Source organism: Lontra canadensis, unplaced genomic scaffold, assembly GCF_010015895.1.
Source record: "Lontra canadensis isolate GAN:19392208 unplaced genomic scaffold, GSC_riverotter_1.0 scaffold13, whole genome shotgun sequence".
NCBI lineage: Eukaryota > Metazoa > Chordata > Mammalia > Carnivora > Mustelidae > Lontra > Lontra canadensis.
In genome coordinates, this window is record NW_022631007.1 from 26,033,956 (window position 1) to 26,052,649 (window position 18,694).

An 18,694-nucleotide genomic window follows, 5' to 3' on the forward strand; every position below is an offset into this window, starting at 1 on the left:
CCAGTGCCTCCCCAAGTCTGTCCAACCCACAGGACACTCTGCAGGGTATTTGTTACTGCTCTGTGACAAGATAAGTCTGGTAACTGAGGGTAAGCGTTTAGAAGCTTTTACAGCAGTATGACAAATTAAGTTGATGTCACGTCGATCTAATAATGAAAATAGAGTCATTTTAAAACACCATTGACTTCTAAAGAAATGTTTTGCTTCTCACTCAAGGAAAACCATTGAATTATTAAACATCCACTACTGGAATTGAGATCATGCTAGACCCCTTCTTTAAGCTGTTGCCTCTCAAAGCCAAAACAGGAAGGTCAGAGATTATTTGCTGGACCAGATCATTTAGAGACCTGGGCACAACAGGGTTAATGAGCAGGCATGGGGTAGGTGGGGTTACAAACCAGGAACACATGCCCTTCAAGTTTTCTTTCCCTTTAATTGCCAAAAAAACATACACACTCTCACATAACACGGAAGGTGAGAGCTGAATGAAGTTTTCTGGGTAATGGCTTGAAATGTTTTCCTTATGAGAAGTGGTGTTGAGTTACAGCGTGCAGACGGAGCAGAGCGCTGGGAGGAGAGAAGTGGCAGCCCCAGCCCGGCCCCCACCTTTTCTTGGGCTCATAGGACGGTGGACGTGGGCTCAGGGAGACAAGTGATATGTTGAACTGTCTGGTGGCTGGAATTGACTGCTCCCAGAGTGACCTAAGGACAGTGTTGAGCACGGTTTAGCCAGGGGCCAGCTGAGCAGGCACAGATGCTCCGCTGGGAAATGCCACGCAGGCAGAGACTGACAAGCAGTAGGAGCTGAGCTTTCCCCTCTTGGACTGCTGTTTCCTGCTGTGTTCAGGGGAGGGGGCATTTCTGGCAACTCTGCTGCCGCTGCTGCTACTTCAGCTCTCTCTCCGCTCAAGGTAAGCAGGCTCCAAGGGAGGGTAGGCAGCAAGCAAAGCCTCTGCACCATGAACAAGATTCGAAAGTTTTTCCGAGGAAGTGGGCGAGTCCTGGCATTTATATTTGTCGCTTCTGTCATCTGGCTGCTCTTTGACATGGCAGCTCTCCGCCTGTCATTCAGTGAGATCAACACTCGGGTCCTCAAGGAAGACATCGTCAGGAGGGAGCGGGTAGGATTCCGAGTTCAGCCAGACCAAATGAAGATCCTTTACAGCAGCATAAAAGAGATGAAGCCCCCACTGAGGGGACACGGGAGGGGCATATGGGGTAAAGAGAACTTTAGAAAAACTGAGAAGAGTATGCTCAAGGTTGAGGATGACTTGGACCAAACCCAGAAGGAGAGAAAAATGCACAACGCCCCCGGAAGGGACAAGGTTGCCCCTTTGTGGCATCCTGAGTACCTACAGACCCTTCCAGTGACTTTTACCAAGCAGAGCACAGAGAGGCAGGACCTCAGACCTGAAGACTACTCTCACCGCTTGGCCAAGCAAATGAGAACTCAGGGGGCTCAGAAAACCCCATTCATAGCTGCAAGAGAAACTCATTTGGCCGAAATCTCTGTACACGCGGGACCTGTCGGTGTAAACCAGGAAGCCCGGAAGAGTCATGGTCTCGGCAGTGACACATCCAAACAAGCAGCCGAAAGAAATCCAAATGTGACCATCAGACCTAATACTGACGGATCAAAGCAGCAATCACAGGCAGTAGCAAATGAGAGGACACACCCTGCCGGCCCACTGTTGCCAAAATCTAGGGAAGCCATAGCCTTAAATAAAACTGAGACTCAGAGCAGAGAACTAAATTCAAATAAACACGGAGCCAATAAGAGCCTTCCCTTTTCCAAGTTTATTGCCAATTCAAATCGCTCAAAGAAGCAATCTATTAACGAAGTACTATTGGGAGGCTTGCCAAAGGATGATGGAGCCAAAGTGGCTGGTGGGAAGAAATTCAGTTTCTCTGAAAGCCACGTTGTGATTATAACCAAGGAGGAGGAGCTCCAGGCAGACTCCAAACAGGCCCCCAGTCTTAAAAACAAAACTGTACTCCCTATTATTTTGGGTGAAAGCCGAGGGAAACACATTTCTGGGAATAGAAGTGAAACATCTTTCCCCACACTTGCTCCACAGAGAGCAGTGGTATCTCAGTCTCATCAAGCCTTAGCTGAGGGGCTAGAGCCAGCAAGAATCAACTTGACTGCCAAGGCCCAACCTCCAGAACTCAATCAAAGTCACATAAAAGCCTTGTTACCTGAAGAACATGGAATGCACCCTGTGTTAAGAATTGATGTGACACTTTCTCCAAGGGACCCCAAAGCTCCAGGCCAATTTGGACGACCTGTAGTAGTTCCCCGTGGGAAGGAGAAGGAGGCAGAAAGAAGATGGAAAGAAGGAAACTTCAATGTCTACCTCAGCGATTTGATCCCAGTGGACAGAGCCATTGAAGACACAAGACCTGTTGGGTAAGATCCATTTCTCTTCTCTTTCTTCCACCTGAAGTATTGTGGCCCTTGTAGAGAAGATTTATTTCTAGGTAATTTTGCATATTTTTGGTCACCTAGAGAAGGAAAGCAATGTTAATTGTGAGACAGAGCCCAGATAGTCTACCATTCACATAGAGAAAAATTCGGATAGAGCATACCCACTGTGTTCTCTCTCTACACTTAACTTCTCTGAGACTTTGGCTCTCACCCCTATTAGCTCATGCCCCATTCCTTTCCTCTACTGAAAACCTATTAAAACTATTGATGAACTTAATTCTTAATAAGGTCTATATGAATAGTAGAACTTAAAATGTAATTCCATTAAAATAGTGACAAGGACGTGAATTCCCAATTTCAGAACTTTACATTATTAGCAAGTTTGTCAGGGATATATTTTGGAAATGAGCACAAAAAAGGAGCCTTCTAGGCCTCCCTGGAATTATATTCTAACCAGCAGAATTCCACCTAATCATGACTAATGATCACCATAATAGCAACTGAAGAAATGACTTTACTCCCTAAAATTTAATATCCTTTGTAGATGGGATGGTAGATATTATACGAGTTTATTTATAGAGGAAAAATAATGTTGGGAAAAGTCAATCAATCAATAGCTTGCAACACCTGCAGGATGTATAAGAGCATATAAGCAACCACTTATATGTTTAGAATTTCACCATTTACAAAGAGCCTGCATATACATCACATGAACTGCATAAGAGCACCCAGATAGGAGCCAGTAGATATGATGGGTTCAAATTCATAGATGAGGGCCCTCTGAAATGTTATCACTTTCCCAAGGCAGCACAGCTCCAAAGCTGCCCAGTGAGCCTTCATAAGCCAGCTCCTCAATGAATTAAAGTCCTATAACTACATCACCGGGATGTGGATCAAATCACAAATACCTCATCTGATTCAAATGCAGTTTGGTTCCTGGTTCTTTTTGGCCCCCTCCTAAGTGAAGGCACTTTGTAGTCATATGTTCACTATCCATTAATTGACGATACGGTTCCATGTAGGCCTTGATAGTCAATTCCTGAGCCAAACGATGCTTGCCTTCAAGTTGGAATTAGGGAATGTCATAATTCAGAATTATCACCTGGGTAGGTAAGCCAATGGCCTTGTTTGGCCTCAGTGAAAAACTTGTTTATGATCTAAGTGGCCAGTTACTAGGAGGAAGGCAGGTATAGATGGGCCTCTCATATTAGTAAAAGGAGCCTCTTCACGATGATGTCTATGTATCTCTCTTCAACTCTTTTGGCCACTGGCAGGTGGCTCAGTCAAGCACCAAAGCCTGCTAGGCTAAGAACTGTGCCACTCATGTCCCTTTCTCCTAAAACTCAGAACATGGAGAACAACACAAATATGTCCAAAATAAAGATGATAAAACTGAGGCCATGGGAAGTTATATTGTCTGTGGTCATAGAGCAGTAAATGTAAAGAAATTATTAAAATCCATGCTCAGAATTAGGCTGTGCTCTTTATCGCTGGCTGATTACCCCCCAAAAGGATCCTAAAAATTATGTGGGACCAGCTCTGATCTGAAATGCTGTACATCACATGTCACACGTATATTTATGTACGCATATGTAAATTTGCCAGTTTGGAACACAAAATGCCAGAGAACGAAGCAGTTGGTCAAGTAGCTCCATTTTGATGTCCTTTCGGTGGCCTGGCAGACTGCTTTGGAACCTGGGGAAGAGTCAGGCACTGCACAGAAGCTCGGGCTGCAGTTCCAAACCAAAGAAAGGGCAATCGTGTGAGGGCCAGCAACAAGTAATCATGACGCTATCAGTCCTCTGAGCTATTGAAGGCTCAGCGGTGCCCAGTGCCTACTAGGTTCTGAAAATCGGTGTGTGGAAGATGAAGGTGGCAGAAAAGTCACAGTCAGGCTCAGTCTTCTGATGGAGGCTGTCCCAGCTGAGGAGACGCTGACACGTGTGCTTGAGAGCATGAGTCAGCCAGCATGTGGCCGGGCCCCCTCCCTCTTATCACACAACCCACCTTGGCTAAACATAGGCGCTCTCCGCAAGCTGCTTCCCTGATGCTCCACGCCAACAGGAGGGAGGTGACTCCGTAGCCACCAGGGATCCTAGGCAGAGGGCCCGCTGAAGTATTTACAGCCCGTGTGTGCCACTCTTCCTTGAAAGAGGGTAAATTATTTTTCCTCTCTTCTACCCGAACACCCTGACTATAAATATGTGCCAATTATGGATTCATATGGATAAAGGTTGGGAAAAAATACAAATGAAAAACATTTGATTCATCAGGTTGGCACGATTTGAAGTCTTCTTATTTTGATTTTATTTATTTTCAGCCTTGCTCAGAAAGTATCTGAAATGGCTTACAAGAATGCACACACTAAGATTTTTTGAAGATAATACATTTTAGAAGTCAGCATAAGGGGAAAACTGTCATAGAATATAATAAGAAAACATGTGAGAGGGAGAGACAGAGAGAGAGAGAGAGAGATCTATAAGGACACAGGAGAACAGGAGGGCTTGCCTTGAAATTACCCACAGTAGCAACCTACTGAAGCCCTTAAATTTTAAGAGTTCTGGGGAATATCTTCCTCACTGCTCTTTACATTTCCCAAAATGCACCACTATGGAACGATTAACACAGTAACTGGCATAACTAACTGCCTATTGAATACACACTGAGCCAAATAAAGGATGAAAACCTTTTACTAGACTGGCTAGTATGTTCCTTTAAATTCAATTCCCCTGAGTAAAGATATTAACCAGTACCAGTGAAGTTAATAACTTCTTAAGGATGATTTAACTGATGCTCCAGGATGAGGTTGGCCCTGAGAAGGAGAGGAGACAAGCAGGATGTCCAGGACAATTTCACCGGCTCTCTTTTCAAAATCAAACTCTCTTTTCCAAAGCTCCTCTTCCCTCCTTTTCTCCTGAGTCCCAGAGAACCATTTCTAAGCTGTTGAGATGCAGTCATGACCTCTTCCAAAAGCACAAGGACCCCTGTCGGTCATGAACATTATTCTCGATCTCCTTTTCAGCGTCACCCTAACCTCTGTCCCTTGCATGATAGCTGGAGCTTTCTGCATATGACCTTCTCTCTACTGTGGGGTCTCTGCGTTAGGAAAGTATCTCATTACGTTTTCCTGCAATCATGGTCAGTACCATCCACTGATGTTCCTCTCAACTGGTGCCTTCTTACTGGCCCGACCAGCCTCACCTTGCGGAATCCTTACCCTTTCCTCTCATGCACACTGGTCTGACGTTACTCAAAACCCAACTGCAGCTTATCTCCTCTTAGACCATGATTTGACTGTGACCTCTAAATTCCAACAACCTTTAATGTGCCCACAGTCACTGAAATACTCCCTATCATGTGCTCTTCCTTCACCAGAGACTTAAGAATCTGTTTGCCTCCTCAGTGAATGTATAAGCTTCTCTAGGAAACCCTGTCTTTTCCTTCATTTTCTGCCCCCTTGGCCCTGAACAGTATGGTTTTAAAAGATATATTTCTCAGAAATGCTTTTTGAAAATTGATACTATTTTAAAACAATAAATGAAAGGTAATCATTCAAATATGGCATGCAATAATTCTTTTAATAAACTAATAATGGCTTCCTAATTTTTCATTTTGGATATATAGAGTATGTTATTAGTATCTGGCTTAAGGTAAATACATCCTGTTCTAACACTATGATCTATTCATCGATTGATACTGTTCTTCAGTCCATAATTTCATTGTTTGGTTTTTTCTTTTAATGTTTTGACTTTCAGGGGAGGAAAAAAATCTCCTTATTTTGTTTATAACAATGCTTGCTGTCCATAAGTAAAATACAGTTTCATTTTTGCCTAGAACTTTTCCTATAAAATATGCTTCAAATAAAAATTTTTGATATAGTCCTTTTAAAGTTCCATATTTTTTTTTTCTTTATAAAGAGCTAATCCTTACAGTTCTTGATCTCAACTACTGAAGTTCGTTTCAGTCAGCAATAATCAATACATGCAGATTTTGCTAAAACACGGTCCTATCTATGGGAAAGGCAGGGCCTTTGTATGGCAAGATGTCTGTCTTCTGGCCTGCCACGATCTAGTTAAGATGACACTCCAAAAGTGAACTTATTTTAAGAGTGCACTTCCGGAATCTGTTTTAGAGAAAAATGACTCAAAAATTTTTTTGCTGCCAGCATTTAGTTTTTAAAGTACAATAAGAATGATAGCATGCTGTCCTACCACTGCTGCGTCGTCATGAGGTTACTCGGTTGCTTAATTTAATGCTTTGCTTTTCTACAGAAGTCCGGCAAGCTCCTTTATAAAGCAATTAAAACTGATCTTTACTCTCTTAGCCCAGAGCCGGGACTGTCAACCAATGACTGGATTCCTTACCACACAGCTACAGAGACTTTATCTTTGGGCGCATAGGAAAAGGAAAGGATAGGGCCACGCGTTTGCCACAGACTAGTCTAAATTACTGAGGGGAAAGAAAAAACCTTTCTAGAACATTAATTTCCACTCCTTCCTCCCCTCTCAATCCTACTGAGGTCAAAAACCGTAACTAATAAATTACTAGGGGAGGAGGAGCAGTCAGGAGAGAAAACATAAACCGACCACATGTGTTTCTGAAGTTCAGGCTCCTGAAAGTTTATCTGGCTAGGAGAAAACAGAAACTCAAAAGTTAAATGAAGTTCATATTCTTTATTTTTACACAGTGTGGATATTTTAATTGATGAAAGGAGACTGCTTTTGTGACTAACAGTGAAAAGGGAATATTATCTAAAACCGATTGCAGGAGCTCCCCGGGAAACTAAACAGAAGCAGAAAAGAAACATCTGACAAGATGATTTAAAAGGGTTATTTCGGGTGCTTCTGAATTGTTTGTGTGTGTATACATGTACATTGGTGCACATCTGTGTGTTTGTGTGTTAGAGCACAGCGTGCTATTTCACTGAAAAGTCATGTCAGAGAGCAGGAAATAAACAGCAAAATTTGTTTAAACGGTACAGGCTACACCACAGCATAACAAAGGTTAAACGTAGCTGAAAGATGACACAGGGCCTTTCAATACGTTCATTTATCACACTCTCCCCATCACTTGAGAGCAAGAAGGAGAAAGATGATCAGAGGACACAAAACACATTTCTGCTACTAACTCAGAAGAAAACAGTGAAATAGTGCCTGATTATGTAAAACTGAGAAATGTTAAAGCAGATCAGTGACTTTTTCCCCTGAATACTGCCAAAGACCCAGAAATGTCTCTGGGAGAGAGGAGGGAATAAATGTAGGAATTCGAACCTTTTACACTTCTCTTTTACTCATCTAATCCATGTGCCTAATTTAACCACCGGCCTCATTTTATCAGACTCTGGCTGCAGTGTTGCCCTGGGTACCCTTTGTCTCAGAAAATAACTACCTGTTGGGCTGTTCTGGGTGACCCATTCCCCGCAGAGCCTCCCAAGAATGAAACCCTGTTTGCTCAAGGGTCAGAAAATTGGGGGAAAATAACAGTGTTTAGAAGCTCTCTTTTGTTGTTTGCTTTCAAAATGAAAGGAGCTTTTTAGAGTCCCTTCTATGTTTAAAAAAAGTCTACATTATTCCAAACTAAATTATCTCCAAAACTGGCTCCGCTTCTAAAATGTTGTTATATGGGCATGTGTGAGAAGGAGCCGTACGGAGAAACAGTATTTGCAAGGGCCTTCTGACTTGCCTCCTGTCATCTGATCCTTAAAACCGTCCCTCAAGGCAGGGACAGTCACCATCCCAGCCCTGCCTATGGAGAAACTGGACCTTGAAGAGGCAGCTGAGCTTTTAAACAGCGGCCGATAATTCACTGGTGGCAGTCCCCTTCCTTCCATGTGCTGTCTGCTCGCCGCCTATCAGGAGTGGGGCTCCCTGTACCAGGGAGCTGGGACCGTTCATCCTTCACGCACACCTTCCCACTTGAGCCTTACAATAGTCGTGCCAGACTGGTAAGCGTTACATCCCCTGAAGACATGAGGGGGTAGAAAAAAAAACTCAAGGAAAGGTATTCTGGCCAAGGGTTCAACCGCTCACAAGCGACATCACTGGAACCCAAACTTCAGCCTTCTGATTCTTCCTCACTCCATAAAGATTCCACCACCCGGGGCTGGCTCTCTCCCCGAACCAGCTCCTCCTGCCTCAAAATGACCCTCACCCTCACCTCTCCTGTGTTGGCCGAGGCTGTCTGAATAAGGGGATTCTCGCTTGCGGGGCCTCACTTGAAAAAGGGCTTACTTATGTTCTAGGCAATGCTGTGTTTGTGTGTGCACATGTATGTGTAGATTTTATAAGTGTATGTGTATGCACACTTTTATCCCAACCGACCCTCACAGCAACACTATGAAAGACATATTATCATGCAGATGTTTTACAGGTGAGAAAATGAGGCCGAGGCTTGAAAAGAACGGATGATGTATCTGCTGTCCCTGCAAGCCAATAGCCAAATTGCTAAAACTTCCTAACATCTAATCCCAGTCCTCTTTCCATAAGGATACATCTCCTCCTTCCTTTTACTTTGCTTCCTTATAATCATACAACTTTGACAAATTAAAACATCTCTCTTCCTCTTCCTTACACATGAGTCAGAGTTGTGTGAAAGGAATTAGTGTTGTACATCAGCTACCTCCTAAGAGAGGAAATTGGTAGGAAAGTATTTTTTATACAGCACTAAGCAAAGGGGAGTCTAAAACTGCTGTCAACCACAGCAAATGGCTCTAAGCTCCCACTAGGTGATCTACTATCTAAGCAAGGTCCCTGCCTCCAAGGCAAGGACAGCAGAACGTTTTGTGGAAGCACAGGGTATTCCCAGAGTAAGGAAGAGAGACCCTGTACCTGGCCTGAGAGAGGACAGAGACCTGAAAGGGTAGGGAGTCAGAGAAGTGGGGGAAAAGGGCAAAAAGAAAAAAAAATCCATTAAGAAACTGAAGGAAATCCGACATGAGGTTAGGGAGTGTTGTGGAAATGAGACCATGGAAAGTAACAGAACACAGATCCCCTCATATCCTTGTTAAGGTTCTTCTAAGGACCAGTGAGAAAATGTGGAAAATAAAACCATTTGATTTACCTTTTCTCAAGGGTCTTGTGACACAGAGGGAAGCACTTACAGGTGAACAAGGCTCAAGTTGCAGAGACAATCTCAGAATGTTACTACTGGATGAAGCATTAAAGTTGATCTAATCCAGTCCCTTAGGTTAGAGAGAAGTCTGAGAAGGGAAATGACTTGCTCAAGGTCATAGCTACCCCCAAGGTGCCCTGACCGTCACCCAGAATTATTTCTGCCACATGACATCACCCCTGTTCTTTTCCCTTTCATGCTGATTTCACTCCAACAACTGCCTGCTCAAAATAGCCCATTGTTAAACTGAGGAATGTTGATCCAGAGTCCAGTAGCTTTGATGGATATAAGTCGACCTCAGAAACCACAGCCTCAGCTGGCTGAGGCCTTTGGGGTAGAGGTGGTGAGTGTGACTGAAATCTTCTAAATTAGCAGTCAGGCAATTTTGACTGAATGTCAGGGTTGTCTACTCTAGAAAGAACAAAACACAAAAGTAAACTTTTTATATAACTATACCCTGTTATCAGGGAGAAGTCAAGAAGCCCCAATATATCAAACATCTCCTAGAAAAGAATATAATTCTGGAGGAAGCTCCTCAGTGGGATGCCCTATTCCCCCTCCCAAAGATAGCAGAGCTCAGAGAGTGAAGGCCCCTGAAGGCTTACCTCCAGGCACTAGTTGAATTGCAAATCGGACTTGAGAAATATTCTCCACGACCTTCTGTTCAAACCTTAGAAGACTGAGACTTGACCCACATAGTACATTTTGATGGTTTCGGAATAAAATGAAAAATTCATAAAAATGAGAGAATGTTATCATTTCCCCAATCTTATGATTTGAAACCTTCCTTATGGGACAGACTACATTCAAATCAGGTTAGTGGCTGAGCATTCAGCACTCACAAGCCAAAAAGGCAAAACATATCACTCCCTGAGTCTCTTGATAACTGATGAGCCCTTGACAGATCTGAACTAAAGGTTTGCCTGAGAAAAGGTCAGTGTACCCAGTCAAAATGTATGTGTTTGCATTGTGAATACTCTCAAGTCCTCACATGGGTTTTTGCTATGGACCCTACACAGTATTTTTATATCCATTATCACATCAAATCTTCACACTCTGTGAGGAAAGCATTGTAATCTTCACCCTAAAAGTAAAGAAACTGAGGGTGTGCACAGTTACACGGCTTACTTGTGGTCACGCAGCCAGTAAGTGAGAGAAAGGAGTCAAAACTCAGTCCTGTCTCATCTTTCTCAAGTATAGAGAAAGTCCAGAAAGCTGTTCCACCAAAGTAGTATCAGCCACGTGCTAGTCAGCTTGACCTCACGTCAGAGCCTCCATTAGGTCGGTACCTGGATTGGCCGCCATGATGTAAGTCCAGGTTTCCCCCAAACGAACAGATCAGCTTAGTTTTTAGAAATAGCACGAAGTCTGTGGGCTCTAACACCTGATTTGTGAAATGGATGAACATCTAGAATAAAAATATGACTTCTTAACCTCAAAAAAGATTACAAACCCAGGAATAGCTTGCGTTTAAATGAGACTTCACCTGAGCTGCAACTCCTCCCCTCACTACAGCAGAAAGCAGGGTTTCCAATAGGCAAATAGGAAGAAAGGAAATTTGCTTTTAGTTGGTCAGTGGAGGATCATTTGAAATTCTTTTCACCACCTGTAGTAACCTAGATGACTGTCAGTACATAAAAAGGGTGCAGGCGTTAATGTGGAAAGCCCTTCTGGTCCGATGCACTGCGCCTTTAAACAAAGCTAGCTAGCTACTAGACACCTGGAATCTTGTTTGCCCTGCTGAGTTGTGCAGGAAACCAGTTACATATAAATATTAGCGTGGCCCAACTTCCAGCCACCCAAAGCTAAGGCACACTCTGTAACTTTGTGTTTCCAGTCTCTCTCAGCTCCTTCTGTGCCCCTTTTCCCCATCCTTTGATGCTACCTCTTTTTCCAGGCACCAGTGTGACCTGTACAATATAATCTCCCACAGAGTCATCTTCAGTGGGTTCTTTAAATGCATCTGAAATACATGTCTGCCAATAATTGGCAGATTTCCTGCTTATTTCCTGGGATTCTGGCATCTAGTGGAATCCTTCATGACCCCACCCATTTGGATTTCTAATTTTAAAACTGAGGCACCATGATGGGATGGGGAGAATGGATGCTCAGATAGTTGGTTTGTGGAGGTGCCTCTCCCCAAATCTCAAATCTCTGAGAGCTCTTCCAGTCTCTAATTTCAAACTGGCTAATATGACAACACTTCTTGGAACTTCCTTCTAAAAGAAACCAAAAACCTACTGATTTATTATTATATGAGAAGATTCATCGGCATTAGCCTACAAGGTTAACTCCCCGATGTATTCTCGTTTATAACTAGATTTTCTAATATCAACCAAATTTTAACAGTAAAGCAATTCTCAGGACTTCACAGAGAGGCATGTTGGTTCAGATGGCTCAGGCAGAATTTGTGCAGCTGACCCTTTCTTTTTAGAACTGGTTTATTTTTCTTAGCACTGAATGGTGTAAGGAGTATTTAAGTGTAAAATGTGCATTTTCCATCCATTTGCATTATAAAATTAGAGATGAGGAAGTCATAGGGAGTCACTGATATCTTCCTCAGGCTATTAAACTCCTCTTAGCTTTCTTTACTTATTCTCTCCCAACATATAGTTCACGATGGAAATTTTACCCATATTATACCAGTATCCTCAAAATCCTCTACCATTTTTCTTTCTATTTCATTTGCTCTGATGACCCCTAGACTTGGATTAATTTACCAATCTTCTTTTATCTCCTCCTAAACTCAGGCTGACAGACCCTGGTGGAGTAAATCACACCAGCATTTTGACTAAAATTTTCAGATCTCCTAATTCAGGAAAGCACTCAGTGCCCCTCAGAAATCCTTTCATAAGTAATTGGCCAGTACTCCCTCCCATTATTCATAGTGTCAGTTCGAAATACTCTCTATTCTTCTCAAAGCCCTACCCTATCACATTAACAAACAACCTTTCCTCCAACATGAGCTACAAATTCTTTCAACTCCTCTGTGCATAAACTCATCTGTATACATTACCACCTTTTTTCTTCCTATCTCAAAGAAAAATGTCTCTTCTTCCACCATTAATCTTTTGATTTAAGCTCCATTCCATTTCCGTTTTTTCCACCCATTTAATACACATTTTGTCAAATATTAATTATGTGTAACTATGCTAGAAGCACTGTAGTAAGCAGGAAATTCTGGATGCAGAAAATAAGAAATAAAATCAATAAATTAATGCTATGGCCTCCAGAACCATGAAAGAATATGTTTCTGTTTTTTTTAAGCTATGAACTTGGTTACAGCAGCCAGAGGAAACTAATATAATTTGGTTTCAAAGAATGGGTTGCTGCTGTCACAAACACCTAAAAATATGGAAGGATTATTCAAGTAATATCGGAAGAATTGAATAATAGATAAAAGCAGGGAAATTTTTGAGAAGCACAACAGGCCAACCCTGGATTGCCTTGAAGAAATTGTTGGTAGAAACATACATATTAAAGATGCTACAGGTGAGAGCTTGGAAGGAAGTGAGATGTGCAGAAAAGAAAGCTTCTGTCCTCTTTAAGAATACACATACCGACTTGAACAGAATGTTGGTAAAAAATATAATCATTCTAAGTGCATCTTGTGAGGGTTCAGAAGTAAATGTAGACTACAATACTGGGAACAGGAGTGACAATGACCCTCACAAGATAGTGGCAGAAACTTTGTCTCAATTGTGTCCAATAGCTGTGTGGAAGCAGAAATTGTAAGCCATGAACTTAGATAGTTAACTGAAGAGAATTCCAAGTCAGATGTTGAGGGTGTGAACTGGTATTTCTTTTCTTTCATAGTAAAATGTGAGAAGAAAGAGATAAATTGAGAAAGAAACTGATAAGCAGATTTTTTTTTTAATTTGTTACAGCAGCCACAGGAAACTAATACAGTCCTTAGGGATATCTCTCATTATTTAGAAATGCCAATTTGTTGATCTCTAATGTAGAATCTGATCAGTTTGAGTTGCCTACTAGTTGATGTTAACACTGGGTACCTGATTACTAGATCAGGGTATCTGGTAAAAATGTATCATTTTGATTTTATATCACTTGAATATTTGGGACATGCTCCTATCAGCCCTCAAATATATTTTTTTTAAAGATTATCTACCAATGTTAAGTAAAATTAAGTCCACTTTGTCTTAGAGCTCAGATTCCCAAACTGGCCTATCACAACTTGTGGGTCGTCTAATTGTTTGTAGAACTTTACTTACATTGTTTGTTTGTTTTTTAAGACACGGATTCTCAGGGACTATTCAGAACTGCTGGATAGAATTTCTGGGGCTAGTGATCGGCTATGTATGTTTTCATAAGGCTTTGTAGGTTAGTATCATAACCATCCACTTTAAGGAACCATTGAAAGTAGACCAAAGCTGGATTTGCCTATCTTTTCTTAAGTATCTGCTGTGTGTCAGATAAATAGTAGGTGAGTTTTACAAAATATTTGCACTTAATCTCACAATAAATCCATTCTTCTTCTCTGCTTGGATGTTCTTAATCTCAGGCAAATTCAGGTTCAAAGGAGTTACACAATTTATCTAAGCCAGTAATTAGGGGATCTGGTATTTGACCACATACTTACCTGATTCCAAAACCCATGCTCTTAGTACAGAAAAATCAGGATAGTGCAGTGGAATGACAACAATTTGTTCACATTTCCATATATATCCTTTAGGTGAATCATATTGGATAAGCCATCTAACTTCTCCAGCTTCAGTTTGCTCTATTTAGAGAAGAGGGTAAAAATATGGATCTCAGACAGTTGTTATAATTATCTACATGATAATACTTTATTAAGTACTATTGATAAATGGTGAGTGCATGGAAATATGGTTTTACTATGGTTTTTGCTCTTATCTATTTCTTTTTTAGGGACTAGGCAAAGTGTAGCTATGTCGTCTGGCAGAAGTGCCTGCTCCCACAAAATGCTACATCTGCTACCGGCTTCTTTTATTCTTGAGAACTTAAGGCTTCCTGAATGGCTATTTCTGGAGCCAGGCTGGACAGAGTTTGAGTCCCAACTCTGCCATTTACTAACAGTATAATCATGAATTGCCTTGCCATGATTTTAATTATTCAACCATAAAAAAGGGAAGAGATGTTGTTGGCTTAAATTGAAATAACACAGCATGCCTATAATATTTATTTATGGTCATTATAATTTAATTATGACATCATAACAGTAGTTGTGTTAGAGGATGGCAAATACTCTTCGTGAGGTTCCACTCGGCACCCTCCTATGAAGAGTAACAGGCAGGGGATGGAAGAATGCCAGCAGTGAGGCAGTACACATTGCAGGGTGTGGGAAAAAACAAAAAAACAAAAAAAAAAACAAGACCAATTACAACCCACCTGAATACCAACTCCCACTTGTAGCCTTATCCTCCTCTCTATCCCAGGACTTATTTCAACTGTGGTTACTCTGTAGCACAGAGAGTCTCAGCAAGTAACCCCTAAATAGATAGAGAAGATGATGAAGAGTTTAATTATATATCTCCATATACATCCATAAATACACTCACATGCAAGGTGGGAGAAAAAATATTTCCTTTGGCACTTGGCAGGAGGCCCTTTGGAAGGGCAATCAGAAACTACTTGGTAACATTAAATAAATCAGAGAGTTCTCTTGTGGTATATGGTCTAAGTAGGATAGCACTAGCTACCATTTGGTGAATTTCTATGCCAGGAACTGTGCTAGACATTTCATGTGTGTTCTCACTAGACTGTAAAGCTCTGTTGAATAAGAAACTTTACCTAATTTTAAAGATGTAGAAGCAGAGATACAGAGTGATTAAGTATGGTATCAATGGATAAAGACCTGGGAAATATTGGGGTGAGATTCAAAATAGTGTCTAACCACCTGCGAAGCCTATGTCCTTCCTGTCCACAACAGCGAGTTGCCGCTACGGGGACTTCTCACGTCTTGTCTTGCATTGCTAGTCCTTTCACAGCAACTATTGTTACTGGCTATTCTTACTCTGCTGTCTATTTTGTTTATAACCCTCCCCAAGGAAAACACATGATAAAATCATCACTGATATATATAGTAGATGTTGGATGTATGAATAAATAAACAGACAAACAGATAGACAAACAAACAGATAAACAGAGCGTGTGAGTGTATGTATATCTATATACAATTGCTCTCTGTGACTTGTAAAACCATCTCATTAGTTTTAAAATGAGTCCTGCTTGTGTCCTGACCCAGGTGTGCAGAGCAGCTCGTTCACAATAACCTCCCGACCACCAGTGTCATCATGTGCTTTGTGGATGAAGTGTGGTCCACCCTCCTGAGGTCTGTTCACAGTGTCCTTAATCGCTCTCCTCCACATCTCATCAAGGAGATTCTGCTGGTGGATGACTTCAGCACCAAAGGTAGGAAAACCACTCCTGAAAAATTGGAAGTTTGATATGAGGCAATAGCAGTTTGGGTGGATGGCAAAAATATCAAATCATTGTTTCATGTGGTGCTTTGGAGGCATAAAGCCAAGCATCTATGGGATATAGAAAGTGAATTCTATCTTCAGTTAGCTGTCTCAGACTTCCCTTCCGCAGTGCCTTCTCTGCCATGTAGAAATGATTTTCTAACTATAGCTCCTTGGAGCACTTTGAAATCCCAGAGACCAGAAGATACTCAACGGTTTTATGAAATCTAATAAGCTAGCACCCTCACAATTAATAGGATGCCTTTCCCACTGGTAATAACAAGTCAGAATTAGACTCTATGGAAAACAAAGAAATGGAAGGCTGATGGTTTCTTCCTCAATAGCAAAGCAAGTTATGTGTTAAGTGTTGAGAAGACAAATTGCCAAAAGAACCAAAGAGATGATGCTTCAACAGAGTGCAAAGGCAGAAACGGTCTGGAAGAAGTGAAGAATCTCCTCTTGGTGTCCTCACATAATTTGTGTATGTAAATGGTCCATTTCCACCTGAGGTCCCATAGCCACCACATTACAAATTCCCAAAATGCAATGCACTTTAGAAAATTTTAGAAAATAGCAAAGAGAGGACAGCCCCAATAGAACAACTCAGTTCTGTTCATGACCAAAATGGCATGAGCCAGTTTCATCAGTCTCAAAATTCCTACCATAATCACCCTGAGGTCCATTAGCACTAAAATGCCTTAAAAACAAACAACAAACAAACAAACAAACAAACAAAAAACTGGTTGAAAATCTTGAGAAGGGGCCTTGAAAGCATAAACAGAAATAGTATCCATTCACCAAGCAAATAATAGTCTTTTTATGAATGACAGATCCAGGGACCTGAAGAACCATTTGGAGAGATCTAGAGCTTACATGGTTTTCAGGGTCCTCTTTAAGGGGAAGAAAAAAAAAAAAAAAAATCCCGCAAAGTCAGTAGGAAAGTGAGCAGCAGAAGTACTTCTGGAAACCTTTCCTACCTGGGATATCTGTCAGTAGCTTAATTACACATAGAAGTGACTGCAAGTCATGTAAATATATCCCATAAAACCCCAACAACATTCCTTTAGATGGATTCCTCCTTGGCCACCCAAAAGACAAAAGAGGTATGGCTCAGATGGTGTCATAGTAGGGAAGTGACCGTGCCCTTAACCAATTGCAATTATAATATCTTTCTCTCACAAATTTTCCAGTTTGCATACAATGTTTAGCCTCTGGTCTGGGTCTTGGAAGGGGTCTTTGTAAGCCAGGAATTTTGTACAGAAACCTGAGTTTCGTTTATCTCGGGGCAAATTTGTCCCTGTCCTGACAAATATTTAGAAAAGGTGAGCCCTCCTATGCGTCACTTGGCAACACTGAAAAGAAGGATTTGGAATTTGAGAAACAGATAGCTTGGAGTATTGAATACAGAACAAAATTCACCCAGGAAAATGGCATCAGAAAATAAAATCATGCCCCGAGGAGTAAAGTTTACTGCTACAGTAAACATGGTTTCTGGAATTTGATGTTGAGAAGCCAGTGCTCGTATTATCCCAATCTTGTTGCTTAACATGTGTCCCTGTCTGTTCTTACTGTGATATAGTCTACCTAAAAGGTCATTTGGATAAATACATGTCTCAGTTTCCAAAAGTTCGGATTCTTCGTCTCAGAGAGAGACATGGCTTAATAAGAGCCAGGCTGGCGGGAGCACAGAATGCAACAGGTAAGAAGGTGCCAATTCCGTTTTGTTTTACTTATATTTTTGTTTTAGTTTATTTGCTTTCAAATAGATAGCAAATTTGAAATAATACTTCAGTGAACACCCACATGGCCATCATCATGCCACTAATTTTAACTTTCTGCACCATGTGCTTCATCACACACATACACAAACCCGTGTTTATATATACACAGCTTTGTCTTCAACTTTTGAATTCACAGACGTCATGACACTACAGCTCTGTGTACCTTAGTAGGCATCTCTGCAAAATACAGACATTCTCTTAGATAAGCACACTTCCCTATCTAAAGATCATCCGGTTTACACTCTTTCAGACCTCCTCATTGCTCCTAAAATGTTTTGTATAGCTACTTCTCTCTTTTTGAAATTTGAGATCTTATTAAGTTTCATGCACCACATTTAGTTGTTTAGTCTCCCCAGCTCCTCAGTCTAGCGTAGACAACACACCACTTCCTGTTAACGTGTTTTTAAAGAGTCCAGGCCATTTGTTTTGTACATGAGACCACATTCTGAAATTCTCTCATTGTTTCCTGATGTTACACTCAGGATAAATGTTTTTGGCGTGAATAGTTCGTAATATTCTATTATGTAGGTGGTAGGAATTACGTATTGCTTAATGGCTTCAAATCATTGACACATGATGTCAGCTTGTCCCACTGTGGATGATAGTAATTTTGAACATTTGGTTAAAATATTAACAGCCAGATTTTTCTTTTGGGGTAGGAAGTATTTGTAATGTGATACTTTGATCCATATGAATACTTTTTTTCTTACATTTTACTCAATGGTTTTGCACCCATTGATGATAATTACTTGAATCAATTATTACACCGAGGGCTGTCCATTTCTCTGTCCTTCCCTCCCTCTTTTTATTCCTCCCTTCCTCTCTCTCTCTCTCTCTCTCTCTCTCTCTTTCCTCTTACCCTCTTATGCTCCCATCAGCAGGAATTTATGCTTTAAAATATTCTATGTGTGTATTATTAACTTCCTTTCTTC

At 41.3% G+C, this 18,694-nt stretch overlaps 1 protein-coding gene across 1 annotated transcript in view; it reads left to right on the forward strand.

The window, feature by feature from the left end:
• Positions 1-649: 649 nt before the first annotated feature.
• GALNT5 (polypeptide N-acetylgalactosaminyltransferase 5) overlaps positions 650-18,694 on the forward strand; it is a 41,922-nt gene continuing 23,877 nt past the window's right edge. The window contains exons 1-3 of the mRNA XM_032857849.1: positions 650-2,410; positions 15,765-15,931; positions 17,561-17,680. Coding sequence (XP_032713740.1) covers positions 960-2,410; positions 15,765-15,931; positions 17,561-17,680 — 1,738 coding nt within the window. The 5' untranslated portion in view covers positions 650-959. The remainder of the gene's footprint in view (positions 2,411-15,764; positions 15,932-17,560; positions 17,681-18,694) is intronic.